This window comes from Anas acuta, chromosome 2 (genome assembly GCF_963932015.1).
Source record: "Anas acuta chromosome 2, bAnaAcu1.1, whole genome shotgun sequence".
NCBI classification, from domain to species: Eukaryota; Metazoa; Chordata; class Aves; order Anseriformes; family Anatidae; genus Anas; species Anas acuta.
In genome coordinates, this window is record NC_088980.1 from 86,380,176 (window position 1) to 86,398,110 (window position 17,935).

The following is a 17,935-nucleotide window of genomic DNA, read 5'->3' on the forward strand; positions in this document are numbered from 1 at the left end:
AGCATCATACTCCAGTGAATACTTCACCTGTCTTACACGTTGGCACTTATGTCCAGCCCTTCTACTCTGCTCCAGTTTCATCCCTTACCACTGATAAGCACAGCCCTGGCTGGGGTAACACAGTGCAGGAGAGATATGAACCCACAGAAGCAGTCTAACGAACAGGACATCTTTAAAAAGATATGAAAGAATGACATCTGTTTAGTCTAGATAGCGTTGTAATGCCAAATCACAACAGATCTCAAGTGTTGTGGCTACAAAGGTGATGATTAAAGCTTTCCCCTGTCAATAAGGATAGGATAAGACACAGAATGTGTACCTTATATTAGTGAAGATGAGGCATTGGGGAACAATCTTACCTCTTTTTAATCTTGCTAAAGAAGAATCCAGGCAACAAAACCATTTTACTGATGGTTAATATTAAGTATTTATCAGGTTGTGTTTGCAAACAGTGTACAGAGCAAGTCTCAAATATCATCATACAATTGCTGTTGAGGATATGAGCATTCAATAGGAAAGATGGCTTAAGTACAAGAGACCAAAAGTTTTAGAATTAATGAATATTTTGAGGAATAAACTAGGCAAAACCTACACCAGGCATCACAAAAAAAACTAATTTATCCTACGTGAAATGAGAATTTGATGAACTCTCAGAATACTTTCCAGACCGATAAATTCATGATGATGCAGTTTTGTCTTCACATAGGAGCTTTCTGACCTAACAGGACAAAAGCAGCTCTTACTGATTGATTACAGCATCTGCTTATAGCTACAGCACTGTACATGACTGCTTTGCTGCAGGTAAGGTAAAGAAAAGTAGTAAAATATTAAAATGTAAGGTTAAGAAATCTAGCCCTTGGGAATTCAATGTCAGTATTTTCACTAATCACTGTAGTTAGGTGAATTACTCTCCTGAAGACATCTACATCGGGTGTTAGGTGTCAAAGCTTTGCTGGACACAGCTGGTTCTGGCCATCTTCACAATGAATCCACCATGGGACACAGCTGAGCACATCAGCCACGTGTATGGGGTCTCTGGGGAAACACATATAAGATAGAGCAAGGGAGGAGGGAACCAAAAGTGTGAGAAACAACAGAGTGACCACAATGCTCAAAGCAGGAGGAGTTGCTCTGTGGTGGAGTAGATATCCACACTGCTGCCCGTGGTAAGCCCATGCAGGAGCAGATGGATATTCCTGAATATCTGTGGCCCATGGAGAGCCCACAGCAGAGCAGAGGGAAAACCTAAGCAGGAAGGAGCTGCAAAGAAGAACTGCTCTGTACTGACCTCAACGCCCCATCTCCTGTGCACTGCCTGGGAGAAGAGTGAAGGTGGGAGTGAAGCTGAGTCTGGGAGGACAGCAGGGAAAAAGAGCTGTCATTACAGTATTTGTCTTTTTCACTGTCCACATTTATTTTAATTGGCAATAAATTAAATTATTCTTCCCCAGTGGAGTCAGTTGTGCTTACGACAATAACTGGTAAGTAATCTCCGTCTTCATCTCAGCACAAATCTCTCTCATCCTGCTTTCTCCCTACCCCACTGGGGACTGAGCAAGCAGCAGGGGGAATGTTTGGCTGTTAGGCAAAGCAACCCACCAGAACAACTCCTCAGCTGAGAACTACTCATAGGCCTTCTTTTAAAATCGTCCCAAACCTCAGCTTTGATCTTCATTTCAAAGGAATGTGTGCTAATGAGTTTGAAGACAACTTTAAGCATTGTTTGTACAACTACAGTTCTCAGCATCTGCTGAGTCTTAGTAAGTGCTCACCAAGACCAATCCCCTATTGCCATCAAAATTATCATTTTAATAGGAAGAGGTTTTCTGCTTGCTTGTTCAATGTTTTTCTGTTTGTTTGTTTTTTTCTCCAAAGGCATTTTGGTTTGGAGTAGTAATTTCCATTAGAAAAAACAGATATTGCCTTATTTCAATAGGACAATCTTACTGATGCTCTTAGAGGCCAGCCTGTTTCTCATCCGCTTGCCATTAGCAAATGATGATCATTGCTGCTTCATCAGCTTTTCACCTACCTGTGTTGGCACAGTTTTCTATAAATGAAAATTCATCTAGGGATTTCAGAACGCTCTGAGACAATTTCGCTAACTCAAATACAAGATGCACTGAGAAAATGAAAGGAGTGTGAATGGCCTTGATTATTAATAAGAGCTCACCTTTCCAGGACTGAAATTATTTACCTTTATTTAAGAGAAACTAAGAGATTGTGCACCAAACGTTACTGAACCACAAAACTAGAGGAGAGTCCTGCATTTCTAAGTTCAGCCAGCCAAAAAGAATAAATAATGAAGTACATAGGTTTCTGCATACACTAAACAGATCCATTAAAGTGGATTTATCTGCACCATTTCCCTTAAATTACAATCATGCCTTACTTCTGAGCAATTTTCTATATTTTGTGAAATTATGTTACTGGCGATCTAATCTCACATTTTTGGGTTATGAAATATATATTGGGCTAATGTCAGAAGTCCTGCAGACTTGAGGCCTGCAGCAAAGCCTGACCATTGCGAGATGGCCGAAGAGATGGCCATATTAGCTGCATCATTACCAAAATAACAACAGAAAGAACAAAATTTACCTAATGTTTCCTTTCTCTGCAAGTTTTCTAACACCAAAGCATATTCATGTAATTCGAGAGTACAAAGTAATGAATAATGCAAGAAGCTGGAGGATGAATACTCCTATCTGGAGCTACGGTTCCACCTTTTGTCTCCTTCACAAGTTCCATTTTACAGAAAATAAATGCAGCAGCACAGCATTTCTCTCCCCCTCCTCGTTATCTTAGGAGGCATTTTACTCTACCATCATGTGCGGTCTTGCTGGTCCTTTCAGTAGAGTCCTGTTTCCATAAAAAATACAAATATTAAGATGAATACATGAAATACACGCTTACAGAGCACACCAGATTAATTCCCTGCATAAATATGGCAATTCTTTAAACACACATAGTTTTATTACCCTGGAGTTTTACTGAAAAATTAAAGATCTCTGGGGTTTTCATTCATTTGCCTGAGAAAAGATTTTAAGAACATGTTTTTATCAGGATTTAAGATCTTTGGAGAGATCAGAAATAGTGGCTAACGTGTATTTATAGCTCTCTGATGCTGAAGTTGTAGGAGCTGAGTCTCCTTTGAAATCTGCATCTAACATCACTGACACAGATTCAACCACAACATCTTTATCCAGCTGGCACAAAAGTTGATCAGTTTGGACTAACACATTTATTCTTAGTCTAATCATTCTATTTCCACTATTTCAAAAGTTAAGGTAAATTCACATACCTGAATTTTTAAGCCTCTGCAAAACGATCTCTAATACAGACCATATCTCAAACTAGGAGAATGGACTTTTTGTGTTCAAATCAGGATGAATCTAAGAAATGCTAAGACTCCTAAATCATTCCACTCAAAGTCCAGGTTCACTATAGTCTCACAGCCTCTTTTTAAATGGCTTTAAAAAAACGTTAGCTAAACAGCATCTGTAATTTACCCTATTTCAGAAAAATCTAAGACTAGTTTTTAAGCTCTGCATGTTCCCTAATAGAAGTGCTTTAGAGGAACTGGAAACAAACTCTGGACTCAGAGCCCTGCCAGGCTGCCAGAAGCATTCTGGTGAGAGCTGCTGGTCCATTTTCATTCAGAGGCGGCTCTGTCCAGCCAGCGGGCAAGGATGGGTTACGTGAACAAAGCAGCGGTGCATTTCCTCAAACCCTCAGGTAAGGCCACAGAGCGGAACCTACTTAGGAATTTTACCATTGCTGTGGGGTAGTGGAAGCCGAGTGACTGGGATGTGGGATTTCTCCTCAGACAACAACCAGATCAGGTGCCCTCTCAGAACAAGGCCTCCCCCACCTTAGCTGAGTGGATGCAGCTGCTGCTGGTTTCGCTTGCAGGTGCAGCTCTGCGTGAGGCTGAGCCCCAAACCCCAAAGAGCGGTTACAGGCACGCACACCAACACGAGCACCGAGGGAGTGGTGCCTTTAGCAGTGCCGACGCACACAGCGAGTGCAGTTGTGTAGGGGCAGCACCCAGACAGCCCCACCTCATCCCTCGCCTCCTGATAGACAGGACTGAGGCTCGCAGCACAGCCAGGCCCCTCTCTCTGGTTTCATGGCACCTTCATGTCCAGGAGACCTCCAAACACTGCCAGGGGGGTAAGCTCACATCACAGCCACACCAAAACCTGCAGCCGGGCCAGGCCCTGGCTCCCTCCAGCTGCTGGTGTCCTCCCGCCCACCCACTGGTCCAGCCTCACGTTTATTAGAGAATTTTGTTACTGAATTTTGCACACACACAGGCATCCCTATGGCACCTGGTTCCCAGATACAACAGCAAGTCCACAGCTGGCCCTCCCTCAGATCCCACAGCCCCGGTGACCCACGGCCTCTTCTCCAGCTGCAGGTGCTAAGTCCTCCTGGTAACACACACACAGGCACAGAACAGAAAACAAGGTCAAACAGAAAACAATTAGAAAGAGGATTTAATAAAAAACAGGGATTAGACTGCAGTGATGTGTGCAGAGCTCAGTCAGACAAGACCACCATTTACCAGACACCATCCCTTTTCACACCCTCAGGAGGTTCCTCCTGCGAGGTTCCTCCCCCAGGAGAGCCCCAGTGCTCCCTTCAATTACACGGAAAGCTTGCCCATCTCCCCTTGGACATCAGTGAAATTTATCCACCCTTCACAGCAGCTATCTGTAATTCCCTCACAGTTTCTCCATCTTTCCAGTTAGCTAAACCTCATGCCAGCACCTAGACGTCTGGCTGTGTAACTTCAGAAGATTTATTACAGAGACGGATGGAAACAAGAAGCAGTGCAGGCACACTGAATTGTCACGGCGTTAACACGTGACAGTGCTAACGCACTGCAAGGCAGTCACGATGCAGTTATCTACCGCAGCCGAAGGTCTGGTTCCAGGTTTCGTACAGCTCTAGATCCTTCGAGGACACGCTGGGCCGCACGGTCCTGAGGGCGCTCTCAAAGTCAACAAAGGCAATGGGCCGCACTTGGTCCGGCAGGATGGTCGCGATATCCATGGACTGAAGGCTGCGGATTGGGCCCAGAGAAGCTTCCCGGCAGAGCTGTGTCATGTCTGCCCCCGAAAACCCATGTGATTTCTGAACGATAAGCTCGATCTCCTCCTCGCTAAGGCAGCTGTGCTCCTTTGACATGAGGCGAGTCACAATCTGCTTCCTCGCTGAAGCTTCTGGAAGAGGAATGTACAGCCTCTTTACCAGCCTCCTTCGGGCAGCTTCATCGATTTCTTGGGGTCGATTCGTTGCTCCAACTACCAGGATACGATCTTCGGAGGAGGTCGTTGCCCCGTCTAACTGGACCAGAAATTCGGTTTTTATTCTTCTTGAAGACTCGTGCTCCCCATCCCCACGCTGAGACAACAGAGAATCAATTTCATCAATGAAAATCACCGCCGGCTGCTGACACCGTGCCACAGCAAACAGCGCGCGGACCATCTTTTCCCCTTCACCCACCCACTTGGAAGTCAGAGAAGAGGCGCTGATGCTAAAAAACGTAGCCCCGGACTGGCACGCGATGCACTTGCCTATGAGCGTCTTCCCCGTCCCGGGGGGGCCAAAGAGAAGAATTCCTTTTGGCGGACCACGTAAGCCCGTGAAGATGTCTGGCCGCAGCATCGGCCACACCACTATTTCTTTTATGGTAGCCTTGGCAAACTCGACTCCAGCAATGTCATCCCAGTTGATGGGGGGCCCGTGGTCCATGATCTCGTGCATTATGAGCTCCACCATTTTGGGTTCGATGTTCTTCAGGCGCTCATCTACAGGTAGTGACAGATCTGTTGGCCCTTGTGCGTGAGGTTTACACTGTGCTACTCCGTTTTCACTCCCATCTTGTTTTGGGACTGGAGGAATGAACTTGCCAAACGGACCCCGAGACCTACCAGCACCCAAAGACTTTTTTACGCCTCCATACGATGAGGCTGGTGTACGCTGGTGGAGGCTCTGAGGTTTCTTTTGCTGATCTACCCATAGCTGCTCTTTTGCCGTTCTAAAACCAGGAGCAGCGCTCTCCTCGTTTCCGTTCCTATTCCCTGAAAAACTGTTGGCTTCTGTACTAACAGCAGGCTGGCATGGAGCAAGGCTAGAAGGTGCAGTGCTGCCTCTATCAGCCAAACCATAAAACGCTTTTCTTTTCCCAGACCATGCATGTACAGCGGACTGACTGGAAAGAGACAAATTCTGCCCGTCACGGCAGCCACCTGACATTTTCATAGAACTGCTGCTGGTCATTTCTTTATTTCCAAACAGTGGAGTTACCTGGAAACCTGTCTGAACCTGTTCCTTTAGGGACGCAGAAGAGGCAGGAGGTATATCCAAAGTTTTGGTCACAGGAGGCAGACTGCTTTGAAGAGACTTTGAAGACGAGGGATGCTCAAGGAGATCCGGGCCCCGACTCGCACATTTTGATGAGCCAGCACAGCGTTCACTCTCGGCAGCACTGCTGAAGACACCGAGTCTAGGAAGACCCAGAGTGGCAGAGGCAGTGACCCCGTTACCGGCTGGTACAAAGGCATCTGTCGGTGCCATCTGAGCGCTTTGGAAATTTTTGCCAGCCTGCATCCTCTCCTGCACACACTTTAATTCAAATACATTATCTGTTGTCAAGGCAGATTGCCACTTGTCACTGTCATTTTGCTGACACTTTGCCAAAGTCAAAATGTTTTCAGCGTAGTTATTCAAGCCAGTCTCTATGTTGTCAGAGTCAATAATTGCAGAGTATTTCTCTGCGTACTTTTTAAAGAGGTTGGCAGCACAGACCTGAGAGATCTCGGAGTTTGCCCATGCATACTGAATACGCAGAATTTTGGCACGGTATTCATCAGCCTTCTGTGCGGGCGTGCAGGTGCCAGAGGTAAGAGCGAAGTAACTTTTCTGCCAGTCGCTCAGGTGCACGGTGCTGTGAGTGGGTGCTTCCATCGCTGACACTGAAACACACACACAATACCCGTTGGTACAAAATGCATCTCACAACTACTTACGGGCTGCTTCTCTCTTCTCTAATGACATATAAATGAACACATGCGTTATTTTAATTGAGGGAAATAGCGCAGTACTTGTAAGTCACTTAGTCTGGACACTTCAGCATTTTCACAAGGCAAACAGCTTTGTGGAAAAAAGCCACTAAAACTGGGGTACTCTTCTTCTTTCTCCTTCAAGGAAAGAAAAGAAGAAGGGACACGAGAGAGAGAGTGCTTCTACTCAGAGGTCTCCTGGGGAGGTAAGTAGACTGCAAAGGAAGGTAACAGATGGCCAAACAAAAATTGGCCTTGTTAATTGAAATCAGCAATGCTTTCACTCCTGTTTGACGGAATACTGCACAGTGCAGAGGAGGTCAGGTTATAGGTTAATTGTCAAAAAGATGAAATTTATTGCAGTGATGCTAATAAAAAATGAAACAATGAAGTTACTAAATAAAACTATATGCAAAACGAGGGGAGGTAAGAACGGAATGAATAGGCTTGCATTTAGTAAACTTTCAAGTTAGATACTGACAAATTCATAACACATGTTCAAAACTACGTATTCCATTTAGACCGTACTAAAACCTCCCTTATTTTCAAGAAACTAAGGCCTTGTGTGTTTATAGTGATGACTGTTTTTCAGTTTTAGAAAGCAGAATTTAAGTTCCTTCAGCTAGGTTTTAGTTTAAGAAACACGAAAGATGACCTTTGCTTCGGAAGGCACATCTTGCTAGCTCTGAGAGGACATGCTCATGTTTTTGACACATTTCCAAAGCTGTCTCTTCTCTGCGGTCTGCAGAAATATTTCTGTTAATGTCAGGAATTAACAATTTCAGGAGAGACACAGGCACCAGCAAAATTAGTGACATCTACTATCACCCCAAGAGGCTTTACAGAAAGTGCCTAACACACAGTAATTACGATCTCCTGATCTGTCCATAAGAAACTCACTCAATACATGACAGGACTGACACACATCAAATTCTAATATCTACTTTTTAACCTCAGTAGGTACTGGGATTTCCCAGCCAGGAAAAAAAAAAATAAAAAGAAAAAAGGAAAAAATAAATAAAACAAAAGCTGTTGAAGTGGAGTGCATGACCATGCTTTCTTCACGCATCCCAGAAACAGAGTACAAGTCAATCTGCAATTTTCTCTTGAATCAGCAGCAGAGTGCATCTGAGTGCAGCCATGTAAGAGCACACAAAGTGCAAGACTGCGGAGATACCTTAAGTAAGGTAAAGACAGGGGCCGGCCTCATTTTTACTTTCAAAAAGTCTTTGCCCAGCAATTGCATGAGCACAGCATTACACAGAGCATGACCTGGTGATGGCAGGAGGGGTTACACACGTAATAAACAAGGAGATAAATTATTTTGTGTTGGGTTTCGGCCCAAGTGCAGGAAAGCCAGAACACCTTTCACCTTTAAATTCAGTGCCTTTATATGGGAATTAAAAAAATTACCGTCAGTTTCTGCCCAATGAAAAGTCTCTCTTGCAGCTACCGCGTGGAGTGCGAGTTCCCACCAGCGCCCACCTGCAACAGGTGAGCTGGGCAAGATGCTAAGCTCTCAGTGTGCACGTGGCTTTTCCGTGGTGGCTTAAAAGCACCTTATGAAACATAAAAGTTTGTATTTGCTCACGTGAAGTACCTCCGTGGTTCACATAATTCAGAGTATAAACACATAAAACATATCACGCCCCCCCCCCCCCCCCAAATCAGCAGCCATTTCACAACGATGCAATCACTCCCCCACCTCTGACAGGCCGCGTTTGGAACTAGTAAGCGCACAGTACGGCAGCTAGCTCCAAATTTTAACTTTTTTTCTTTTTTTTTTTTTTCTTCTGAAACGCGTGCACGTGAGATTTTCCACTCCCTTTATCCCCTGCCAGCTACCCAGGAGGCAGCTCCCCTTCCCCTACACCTCCGGCGGCGCCGGGGGCTTTGCCCCAGCACCGGCCCCAGCCAGCCCCCGCCCTGCCTGGCCCGCGGGGCCCCCTCACGGCTGAGGGGGCGCAACGGCCACCAACGGTCACCAACGGCCCCCCACGCGCGCGCCGCAGGGGATAGGGGAGGGGAGGGGCCCCCGCCGCGCGCCGCGCACCCACCGGCCGCCGCCAGCCGCCCCCTGCGCGCCCCGCGCGCGCTCCGCCCCGCCCCTCCGCCCCCTCCGCCAATAGGATAGCGGGACGCCGGTGACGCAGCCGGTCGTCAGGCAGAGCCGGGAGGGAGAGGCTCCGAAGAAAGGGCGGGCTGGGGGGGGCGGCGCGGCTGAGGGGGAGGGACCCAGCCGTGAGGGGGGACCCAGCGTGAGGAGCCTCAGCCCTGGCTGAGGCAATAAATTGTTCCAAAGCACGTTAGTGGAGAGGAAATGTCCTGTCGGCAAAGCAGTGCGTTCAGTGAACGAGCAAGGAAGTCTTTAAAAGACGTTTAGATGTAGAGCTTAGGGATATGGTTTAGTGGGGACTGTTAGTGTTAGGTCAGAGGTTGGACTCGATGATCTTGAGGTCTCTTCCAACCCAGAAATTCTGTGATTCTGTGAAAGTCAACATGCTGAAGTGATCTGGCAGGGGACGGACGCTTTACAGCATATCTGGCGCGAATAAAATGCGGGAGGTTTGGCTAACAGCAAAGACAGACACCAGTCTTTTTTTTTTTTTTTCATTTATTAATGCCATTAATAAAATCTCTGTGTCAGTTTAATATGCTTTGGATAGAGATTTTAGAGGAACTGTACAGCTCACAAATTGTAATAATAAAAAAACACTAAACATTATTTTTCCAGTTAGGTCATATGGACTCTACATACTCTTAGATATTATCCATCAATAATCATTTAAGCTGCCTGCCCTTCCACCATGGTCTTCAAGTTTCTCCAATTTTATTTCTCATTTGCTCCACTCTCCGAGCAGTTCAAGTGTGCATCTCCAGGTTTGGACTACAGCTGTAAGACATCACAACAGGAGCACTCCTCAGCAAATACGGTGTCCTTACAGGTTGACAGCGGAGACGAACAGCCATGAACAGAGTATGACATGTAACGCCGAGAGGAAACTAGAAATTGCAGAACTACAGTGCAGTCCAGAGTATAACATATTAGCAATACCTTTCATAAATACATCTTTTCGGTATTTCACCATCAGTAATAAAATATAATTTGTCATTATTAAGAGAGTAGGCATTGTACTAGCATTCCACTAGTTAAAAAAAATAAATCCATATGACTACTGAAAAGTTACTTTTTTTTCCCTCATCTAGGAGCTGCACTGTGTTCTTTGAGATGTGGACATTCTACTAAAGTGCATTTCTGAGACTTTGTAATTATTTTTAACAGCAAACAGTATTAATCGGCACAGGCTCTATAAGCTTTTGAACACAAGGCACAATAAATCCAGGCTCACATATTAACTATTCATACAGTGTTTGCCACCAAAAGTCATTTCACTTACAAATATATTTCAAAGCTACAGAACAGAAATAGCAGCAAGGTCCTCCTTTCAAAAATATTCCTTTTAACAGTTTTGTTCTTGAGTTGATTACATAGCCCAGATACTTATTTTTTTTCAGATGACTTAACACTAGAACTCTGCAAAGGAATCATCACATGGGGAAAAGAGGGTATGAGAGACTGAATGCTAACAAGGCCTTCATTGATTACACATTCAAATCATTCCCAGATTTCAGATAAAAATAGAGCTATGAAATTCAGATTTCTGCATTGTGCTGGCCATGAGGAAATGTCATTCAATGGGTCTTAGAATGGTTCAGCTGGAAGGAACCTACAAAGATCAAGTCCAAGCGCCTGGCTGCCTCAGGGCTAACCAAAAGTTAAATCATCCTATTGAGGGCATTGTCCAAACATCTCTTGAACACTGACAGGCATGGGGCATCAACCACCTCTCTAGGAAGCCTGTGCCAGTGTTTGATCACCCTCATGGTAAACACATTTTTCCTCGTGCCCAGTCTGACCCTCCCCTGGTGCAGCTTTGGGCTGTTCCTGCTCATCCTTACAGGATGAAAACATGCAGAGAAAAAATGTGGCAGGGAGCAGACTGCATGCCAAACCAGCTGTTCCCAGTACCTGCTTCATGGTCTACATGCAGCTTCCCATACGCGGGAAGTACGCTGGCAAGGGACAGAGAAAGAAAACTCAGCAAGTTTGCAAGTTTCTCAAGATGCTTTAGAAGTTAGCATGACAAGTTAAAGGGAAAGATTAAAATAAGTGCAAATGTAGAAATTAATTCTACAGGTTTCTCTTGGAGTACTTATTTATTTTGTTCTTATTTACACCGACGTAACTGTCTGGAAAATATGCTTTCAAAATTTTAAAGTCAGATGTTGTTTCTGACTTTTGTTTCCCCTCTTCACGGTACCTACCTGCACCTGACTGGAGGATATATCAATGATGTCTGTTGAGTATACATTATCTGACTTTTTCTAATGGTTAATTATTGTTTATTCCATACTCAACTGTTAAGGGAAAAAAAAAATACTGATGGGGGAACCACAGCATATTTGGGGGGTTAGTTCTTAAATTTTCTATTTTTATTGTATTTTTATCTTGTTTTTTAACTAATTTGAGTAACTTTTCTGCAATCATGTTTCTGAGCATATTTTGTCAAATAATTTTTGCTGTTTATTTCATTATTACACAATGAAATAAGCAGAGTGGCAACCATAAAAAGAAATCACCATTCCGTTTCACATGACATTATCTTACAGATTATTTATTTTACGTAGTTACTGCTTATAATAACTTGGTTAAAAATACAGAATATCAGGTAGCACATGGATTTTGGCAAAACACTGAAGAAGGAGCTTTTAAGAGGCCTCATTCTGAATGATTCAAGTGAAAACCAATAAGCAGCATAAAATATTTGCTGAGGTTTGACGAAATCGCTGTCTTAAAAGCAAACTTTAAAGGAGAGAGTAGAGAACCTGCCACAAGGGCATTCAATTTAATGCACAGCTTCCCCTGATTTGGCTATGTAATGAAAGAAGTCTTGAAGTCCCAACTTGAGTTACAAAAATATTGCATACCGAAAATACCAAATCATTACCTTTGCACTTGCCTGTTTAGATAGAATGCAAACAGTGTTTTAACCAGGTTACCAAGCTTCTCACAACCTGGATTTTTTCTGAAGTCACAAAAATGTTAAATTATCTGGTTATAACCCCTCGCAGTTTCATCTACAGAGAATGGAGTGGGTGTGCTAGGGGTTTATTGAGGACGACAGAGGGAGTAATAACGCTTCCCTTTGAGTTGCCTGGTTCAATAAATGCTCTTGATAACAAACAGATAAGAAATGGTAAGAAATGACAGCTTGAGCCCCCACGGCCACATCCAGCCTTGAAAGAGGCAAGACAAGAATGCGGTGCATAAGATTACAGTGCAGAGAACAAATCACCAAGGTTACAACACAGAGTGCTGGCAAGGGTTTTGCTCGGCAGCTGGGCTACGAAACAACAGGTTTTTGTGTTTTTTTTTTTTTCCCTCATAATTCGACTGTCCCACCTGCCCCTAAAATAAAGCTTGGCAACACAGAGAAAGCCAGCTAATTACCTCCTCCCCACAGCTGCTTTGCCATCGTTACTGCTGGTGGTCGTCGTGCTCCCACGTTTGCAGGAGGTCGGTCGCCAGCTGTGAGATGTGCTGCCAGGCAAACTTGACGTGGGTGGATTCCACCGTGCGGGAACAAACAGCAAAACGTAGCACAAACTTCTCTCGCAGGTAGCACGGCACCAGGTGAATCTTCTTGGCCTCGTTTATGCTTTTGAGAAGCGCCTTATTTAGTTCATTTGAGCCCTGAAATCATCATAATTCAGTGGATACAGCAATGAGTTTCAGAAACAAGCCTGGAATATGTAAGTCCCACCAAGCTGCCGAGCCAAGGCGTCACCAGTAACATGCGGCCGCTTTCTCATCTCTCAGTGCTTTGCCATCAAAGGATTATAAAAAAGATCATGGCTCAAGAGATCGTTTTTCAGCCACAAAGAGATTTATGGATTAACTGTGGCTTAGAAGCGGTGTTCACACTGGGGCATTTGTGATAGCTGACTGCTTTTGCATGACCTAAGGTCATGAGCTATGTAGCTTCACATAAAAGCATTCATTACTGCAACCATTTCATTACACTTTTCTTAGATCTAATCAAACAGACGTGGGAGGCAGTTTTGCAATGAACTGTACTAACATTAGTAAAACAAATCTTCCAGTCTTCACTTAGGCATGGCTGCTGTTAGAGAGGCTTTGGAATATGAAGATGGAAATCTTACCCTCAGTTAAGTAATAGTTAAGGTAATGTATCCCTGGCATAAAAAGAATCAAGGAACCAAAATCTGGTTCACACTGTTAGTGAAACCCTAAAAAGGTATTTGCTGTGAGTTCTATAGCAAGTGTCCTCCACAGAATCCTGCAGTGTTTTCTTGGGGATTTTAGGAATGTGGCAAACTGACCCTCCCACTGGGAGCAGCCATTCTTCTGAGTAAGTTACACATGCTAAATAACTTGGAAGAAGTCAGAGGGACACTACATCCATTCAGTATTGCATTTTATCTTCTTCTAGTGTACTTAGTCCTCCTTGTACTCAAATACTGAATGTATTTCCTTTAGAGCAGCTGCATGGTTTCAGTACCAACCCTAAAAGAAACAGGACTACACAGAAGAGTGCTGATTCTTTTACAGGTTCAGCTAATGTTGCATTAATGGTTTTCCTCCTTCACCTCCATCAGCATTTAAGAATAAAACAAAAGGTGTCATTAGATTTTCAAAAACACCAGTAAATTGTTTGAAATGAAAACAACATGGGAGGGTCTTGGGACTTTTGTCAGATTTAGCAATGCAGGATGAAGTGTTCACAGCATATCTTTGGCAGTCTTTGTTACCCTAATTACAGGAACCCGTATGTCTAATTTTTTATATCAGCAGCCTGATAAATGGCCTCAGACTCGCTGGCCTGCTTGACATAACAAAATACGCCACGTTGATCCTGAGGGCTATGATTTTTCTCTTTGGGGAAGGATCCTAGCTACTGTACGGCCTTTACTCTTTCCATTTGCACTGCTGGTGACATGGCATTGCAAGAGAGGCTGGGACTTCTGCTGTTCCCTGACTGACCACTGCAGCACCAGAGCCACAAGTGGACAAATACATGCTCAGCAGCACTTCTGGTACAGCAGTGGCCTTGAAAATATCTTTATTAGAAGACATTATCGCAAATCTACCCAGTTGTGGTGTGCCTTCTTACCCTTTTCCTAAAGAAAACAAAGCACAAGGGAGACACAGTTTCCCCTTGGCACTACGGACAAAATGATTTCTTCCCATGCTTTTGGGTCCCATTACAGTTAGAGATGAACCCAAGTCAGCATCACCGGTGAGAATGATGTACTGCTGCCTTACTGAAGGTAATCCATCAGTAAAACGTTGATCCTCGTTGTTAATATGAAATGCACAGCACTACCTTTAGGGCAACACAAGCAGTTATAATATGTTAATGCCCTTGGCAGGGGTAAGGGGAGGAAAGAGAAAGGTTTGTGTGCCTTTCTTCTATTCTCCTCTCTCAGCTGCACCTAGGGGCTGCTCTGACACTCAGGTGTCACATCAAATTGCAGTTAGCAGTGACAAATCCTCTCCCAGAGCTTTGAGAAGCCAGCAGCCAGCTCTGATGGAGTCTGTCAGTTTTAATAAGCCTGTATTCTCATCCCCTTGGAGAAATGACTAGCTTGACTTCTATTCATCTGCAGACATGACAGGGAGGCCAGAAATTAACCCTTTGGCGTGATACTTGGATTCCTTCTCTGACATTTGATGAAACAGTTATAATATGAAAGTCATAGACTATTAGTCCATCTGCTCAACAGCATGAAAGGAAAAACATTAAAAGTTACAGCTAAAAAATAAAAAGCAGATTTCTCAAGATCAACAGAAGGAAAAGTATTGCTATTTTTACAGCTCAAAGCATTATAGGGTCAAGTCCCCTGTCCTTCAGTCCTGCTGTAACATGGGGTTGTCCCAGTAAGTTACATAAAAGTTACAGGTACCCTGCTTCTGCAGTGCGTTTTAATACCAAGTACAGAAACCACCAGAAGATTTTGAAGAATTATTTTAATAGGAAATAAAGTTGCAAAACTAACTGGAAAAAACTCTTCATTTAAAAGCTTGTTAGCTTGGGGTGTTCTTTGTTTGTTTGTTTGTTTGTTTTTGTGTGTGTGTTATTTTATTTTATTGTGGTTTTGTTTGTTTGTTTTTGGTCAGGGAAGGCAATAAAAACATTGATGGAAATAGTGATGAAAACACTGCTGTTTCTAGACTGGTTTTCGGAAGAATAACGCCTTTATTCTACAACTTGCCCAAAGGTTTATGAGCTAGATATCCAGTATTTATCTCTTCTTGTGTAAACGCCTTTCCCTGTGAACCTGATTTCTTTCTCTGGAGCATCAGGGACAGGTGACCAGATGTGGGTGAACCACTGGTCTGATCAAAAGTGACAATTCTGTGTTGCTAAACTCTGTTTCTTTAAACTAAGCAAAGAGCACTGAGTAACAGCTATCTCTGGATCTGTAAAACCGGTGTTTACTTGTCCAAGTCAGAGAGCAGACTACAACCAGCATCTTGTTATTGAGAGCAGAACCTGTTCCTCAAAATCTTTTAAAAGTTCTCATTAAGAAAGAAAACATATTCATGTTTTCATTTACTGGAACAACCCTGTTACGTAATCTGTCTGATTCCCTAGCAGCAGATCATTTTTTTTCTTTTATTTTCAACACCACAAATTCAAACTTTGCAATTTGAGATTAATTTACCATTACGTTATTGTTATTGGTAAATATTCATTAGGTCCTTCAAACAGTTGCATCAAACTCAAGTGAATGGTGCAACTGAATGACTGAGGAAAGAATTTGTGAAACGTAGCAATACCACGCTACTCAGAAGGAGCCAAGATGTTCTTCTGAGCCTTCAGAAAAAAACAAAAACTCAGTGAGGTATCATGCAGACTAGAAAACACCAGTGCCGTTTTCATTGTTGCTTGGTTTTCAGATTTTGGGTCACAATGCAGCTTTATACAGAGGCTTTAGCTGCAAAATCCTTTATTTAATAAGTTCCTTACCTAAAACAGGCCATTAATCTCTTTCAATGTCTGATTAAACGAGTCAACCTTCCCATTTACTGCCACTCTTATTGTGAGAGCAGAGTCAGTTTTCTAGTTTCTGTTGGGCAAGGTTCACATCAATGAACTTGGCATATACAGAGATTTGGGGTAATGAAAGGCAAAGAGGGGCAAGAGTCATGTCCAGGAAAAAATAAAGTGGTGGGGGTCAGTACCAAGGGCATTTGGGAAGCTGGCCCATGCTATCCCAGCACGCAACCTTTTCTTCTCATATCTTGCTCCAATTTGCCCAGTCTAACTGTAGGATTCTAGAAATTAAAAGGTTTTCTTTAAAAAAAAAAAAAAAGTATTTTTTAATCTTCATCCATGATATATTGTATATATATAAAAAGTTGTGTATTAAATATACACACACATAAAATTAACTTGACAAGAAGCATCTACTATGCATACATGCGGCTTTAATAGATGTCTAGAGAAATATATTTAAACAAACATCTTAATCAAAGACCATTAAGCATGGAGTATTACAGCCATTTTGTATTTCTGGCTAGACTAAGACCACTTGTTTGCCTTGACTATATTCCACCATACCCTAATATACTTGAATTTCTCATAAGGACTTGATTTAATTCAAAGAAAATTATCTTAAGTGTCTTTCTTTAATCCACTTTGATCTACATGAATTCCCCTTACTCTCCTTAAAAATAATTAAGAATATTAACTACAGAGACTATATTCTACTGCAAGTTATCGTGTTGCTATAAAACATGACAGAAGAAGTAGAGAGCCTTAGCTGCCTTACCTTCAGCCGAAAACAGACTAGTCCCAAGACAACCTCAGCGCAGATCTCAAATCTTTCATCCTGAAGGACTAAATGTTCAAACTGATGTGACAGCCTGACGTGCTGCGAAGAGAAAGATAGCATCTATATTGTATAAATTTGGTTTATTAACAGAAAAGATTTGCTCCTTAATCTCTTTTCTCGGTTCCCTCCTCTGATATGTGATAATATTCACATGTTGCCATCAGTTTATGTTAACTTACAGCCCGCTTATGACTTTCAGAGACCATACTGACCACTTACTATACTGGCTGCTCAGTCTATCTTAGGCAGTACTGGTCTGTTTCTTAGTGAAACATTTTGGCACAGTTCTGTAATTTTCACGATACCATATTAATAGCCAATAACTCTTCTTCAGGTTTTCTACCATTCTCAGTTTTGGTTGAGACTGCCTGAAGGGAGACAGTGGGGAAGAGGGGAGATGCACGGATTCATACAGAGAAAATGATCACATGTCCAGTGGAAAACAAGACACACAGATAACGCTGCTTAGAATAGTTGACATAACGTGAGAGTAACTGTGAGGTGGATAACTTGCTCACTCTTTTGGCCTGGGCACTCAGGACCAGTTGAAAAGAAAAGTGATGGCAGTAAAATCAAGAAAATGGACAGCATACCTCAGCCAGCCTGTTTAAAAGTTACCGAGGGAAAAAATACACTGGATATAAAGCCAGAACAATTATATCAAGGCATAGGAAACCAATGCTCTTCCAAAATCAAATAAGAAAAATACCAACAGGCATACTAACAACCTGTGAGGAACATCAGTCAGTGATGTTTGTATACATACACCACATTTTGCCTTCTCCCAGACAGAAAATAAATACAAAAGTGCTTGGAAAAAAAAAGAACTCATATCCACATCAGGCACCTGCAGTCCTTTACTCAGTCCCCCTTTACGGGTTATCACCAATTTAGTGCTCGCTAGCGCTAGAAAAAGACAACTGGCTATTAAAATTACAGTT

At 43.1% G+C, this 17,935-nt stretch overlaps 2 protein-coding genes across 9 annotated transcripts in view; both read right to left on the bottom strand.

Moving 5' to 3' along the window:
• Positions 1–4,481: 4,481 nt before the first annotated feature.
• FIGNL1 (fidgetin like 1) lies at positions 4,482–9,256 on the bottom strand. Of its 5 annotated transcripts, none has more exons than XM_068671075.1 (2): positions 9,128–9,256; positions 4,482–6,983 (listed from the first exon to the last, which is right to left on the bottom strand). In XM_068671075.1, exon 2 carries the CDS (start codon positions 6,973–6,975, stop codon positions 4,909–4,911), a length of 2,067 nt encoding a protein of 688 aa, XP_068527176.1. In that variant the 5' UTR covers positions 6,976–6,983; positions 9,128–9,256; the 3' UTR covers positions 4,482–4,908. The 5 variants fall into 5 exon arrangements, with proteins under 5 accessions (XP_068527176.1, XP_068527178.1, XP_068527177.1 ...); XM_068671077.1 differs by lacking the exon at positions 9,128–9,256 and adding an exon at positions 8,776–9,098; XM_068671076.1 differs by lacking the exon at positions 9,128–9,256 and adding an exon at positions 8,556–8,742.
• A 1,034-nt stretch (positions 9,257–10,290) lies between these two features.
• DDC (dopa decarboxylase) overlaps positions 10,291–17,935 on the bottom strand; it is a 72,364-nt gene continuing 64,719 nt past the window's right edge. For all 4 annotated transcript variants that reach the window (XM_068671089.1, XM_068671087.1, XM_068671088.1 and 1 more), the window contains 2 exons: positions 16,932–17,033; positions 10,291–12,825 (listed from right to left, as the gene is read on the bottom strand). In XM_068671089.1, the coding sequence (XP_068527190.1) occupies positions 12,610–12,825; positions 16,932–17,033 (318 nt within the window). In that variant the 3' untranslated portion in view covers positions 10,291–12,609. The remainder of the gene's footprint in view (positions 12,826–16,931; positions 17,034–17,935) is intronic.

Excerpts from the sequence above, each read along its gene's own strand:
- FIGNL1 (XM_068671075.1), bottom strand. The coding sequence starts at position 6,975 with ATGGAAGCACCCACTCACAGCACCGTGCACCTGAGCGACTGGCAGAAA.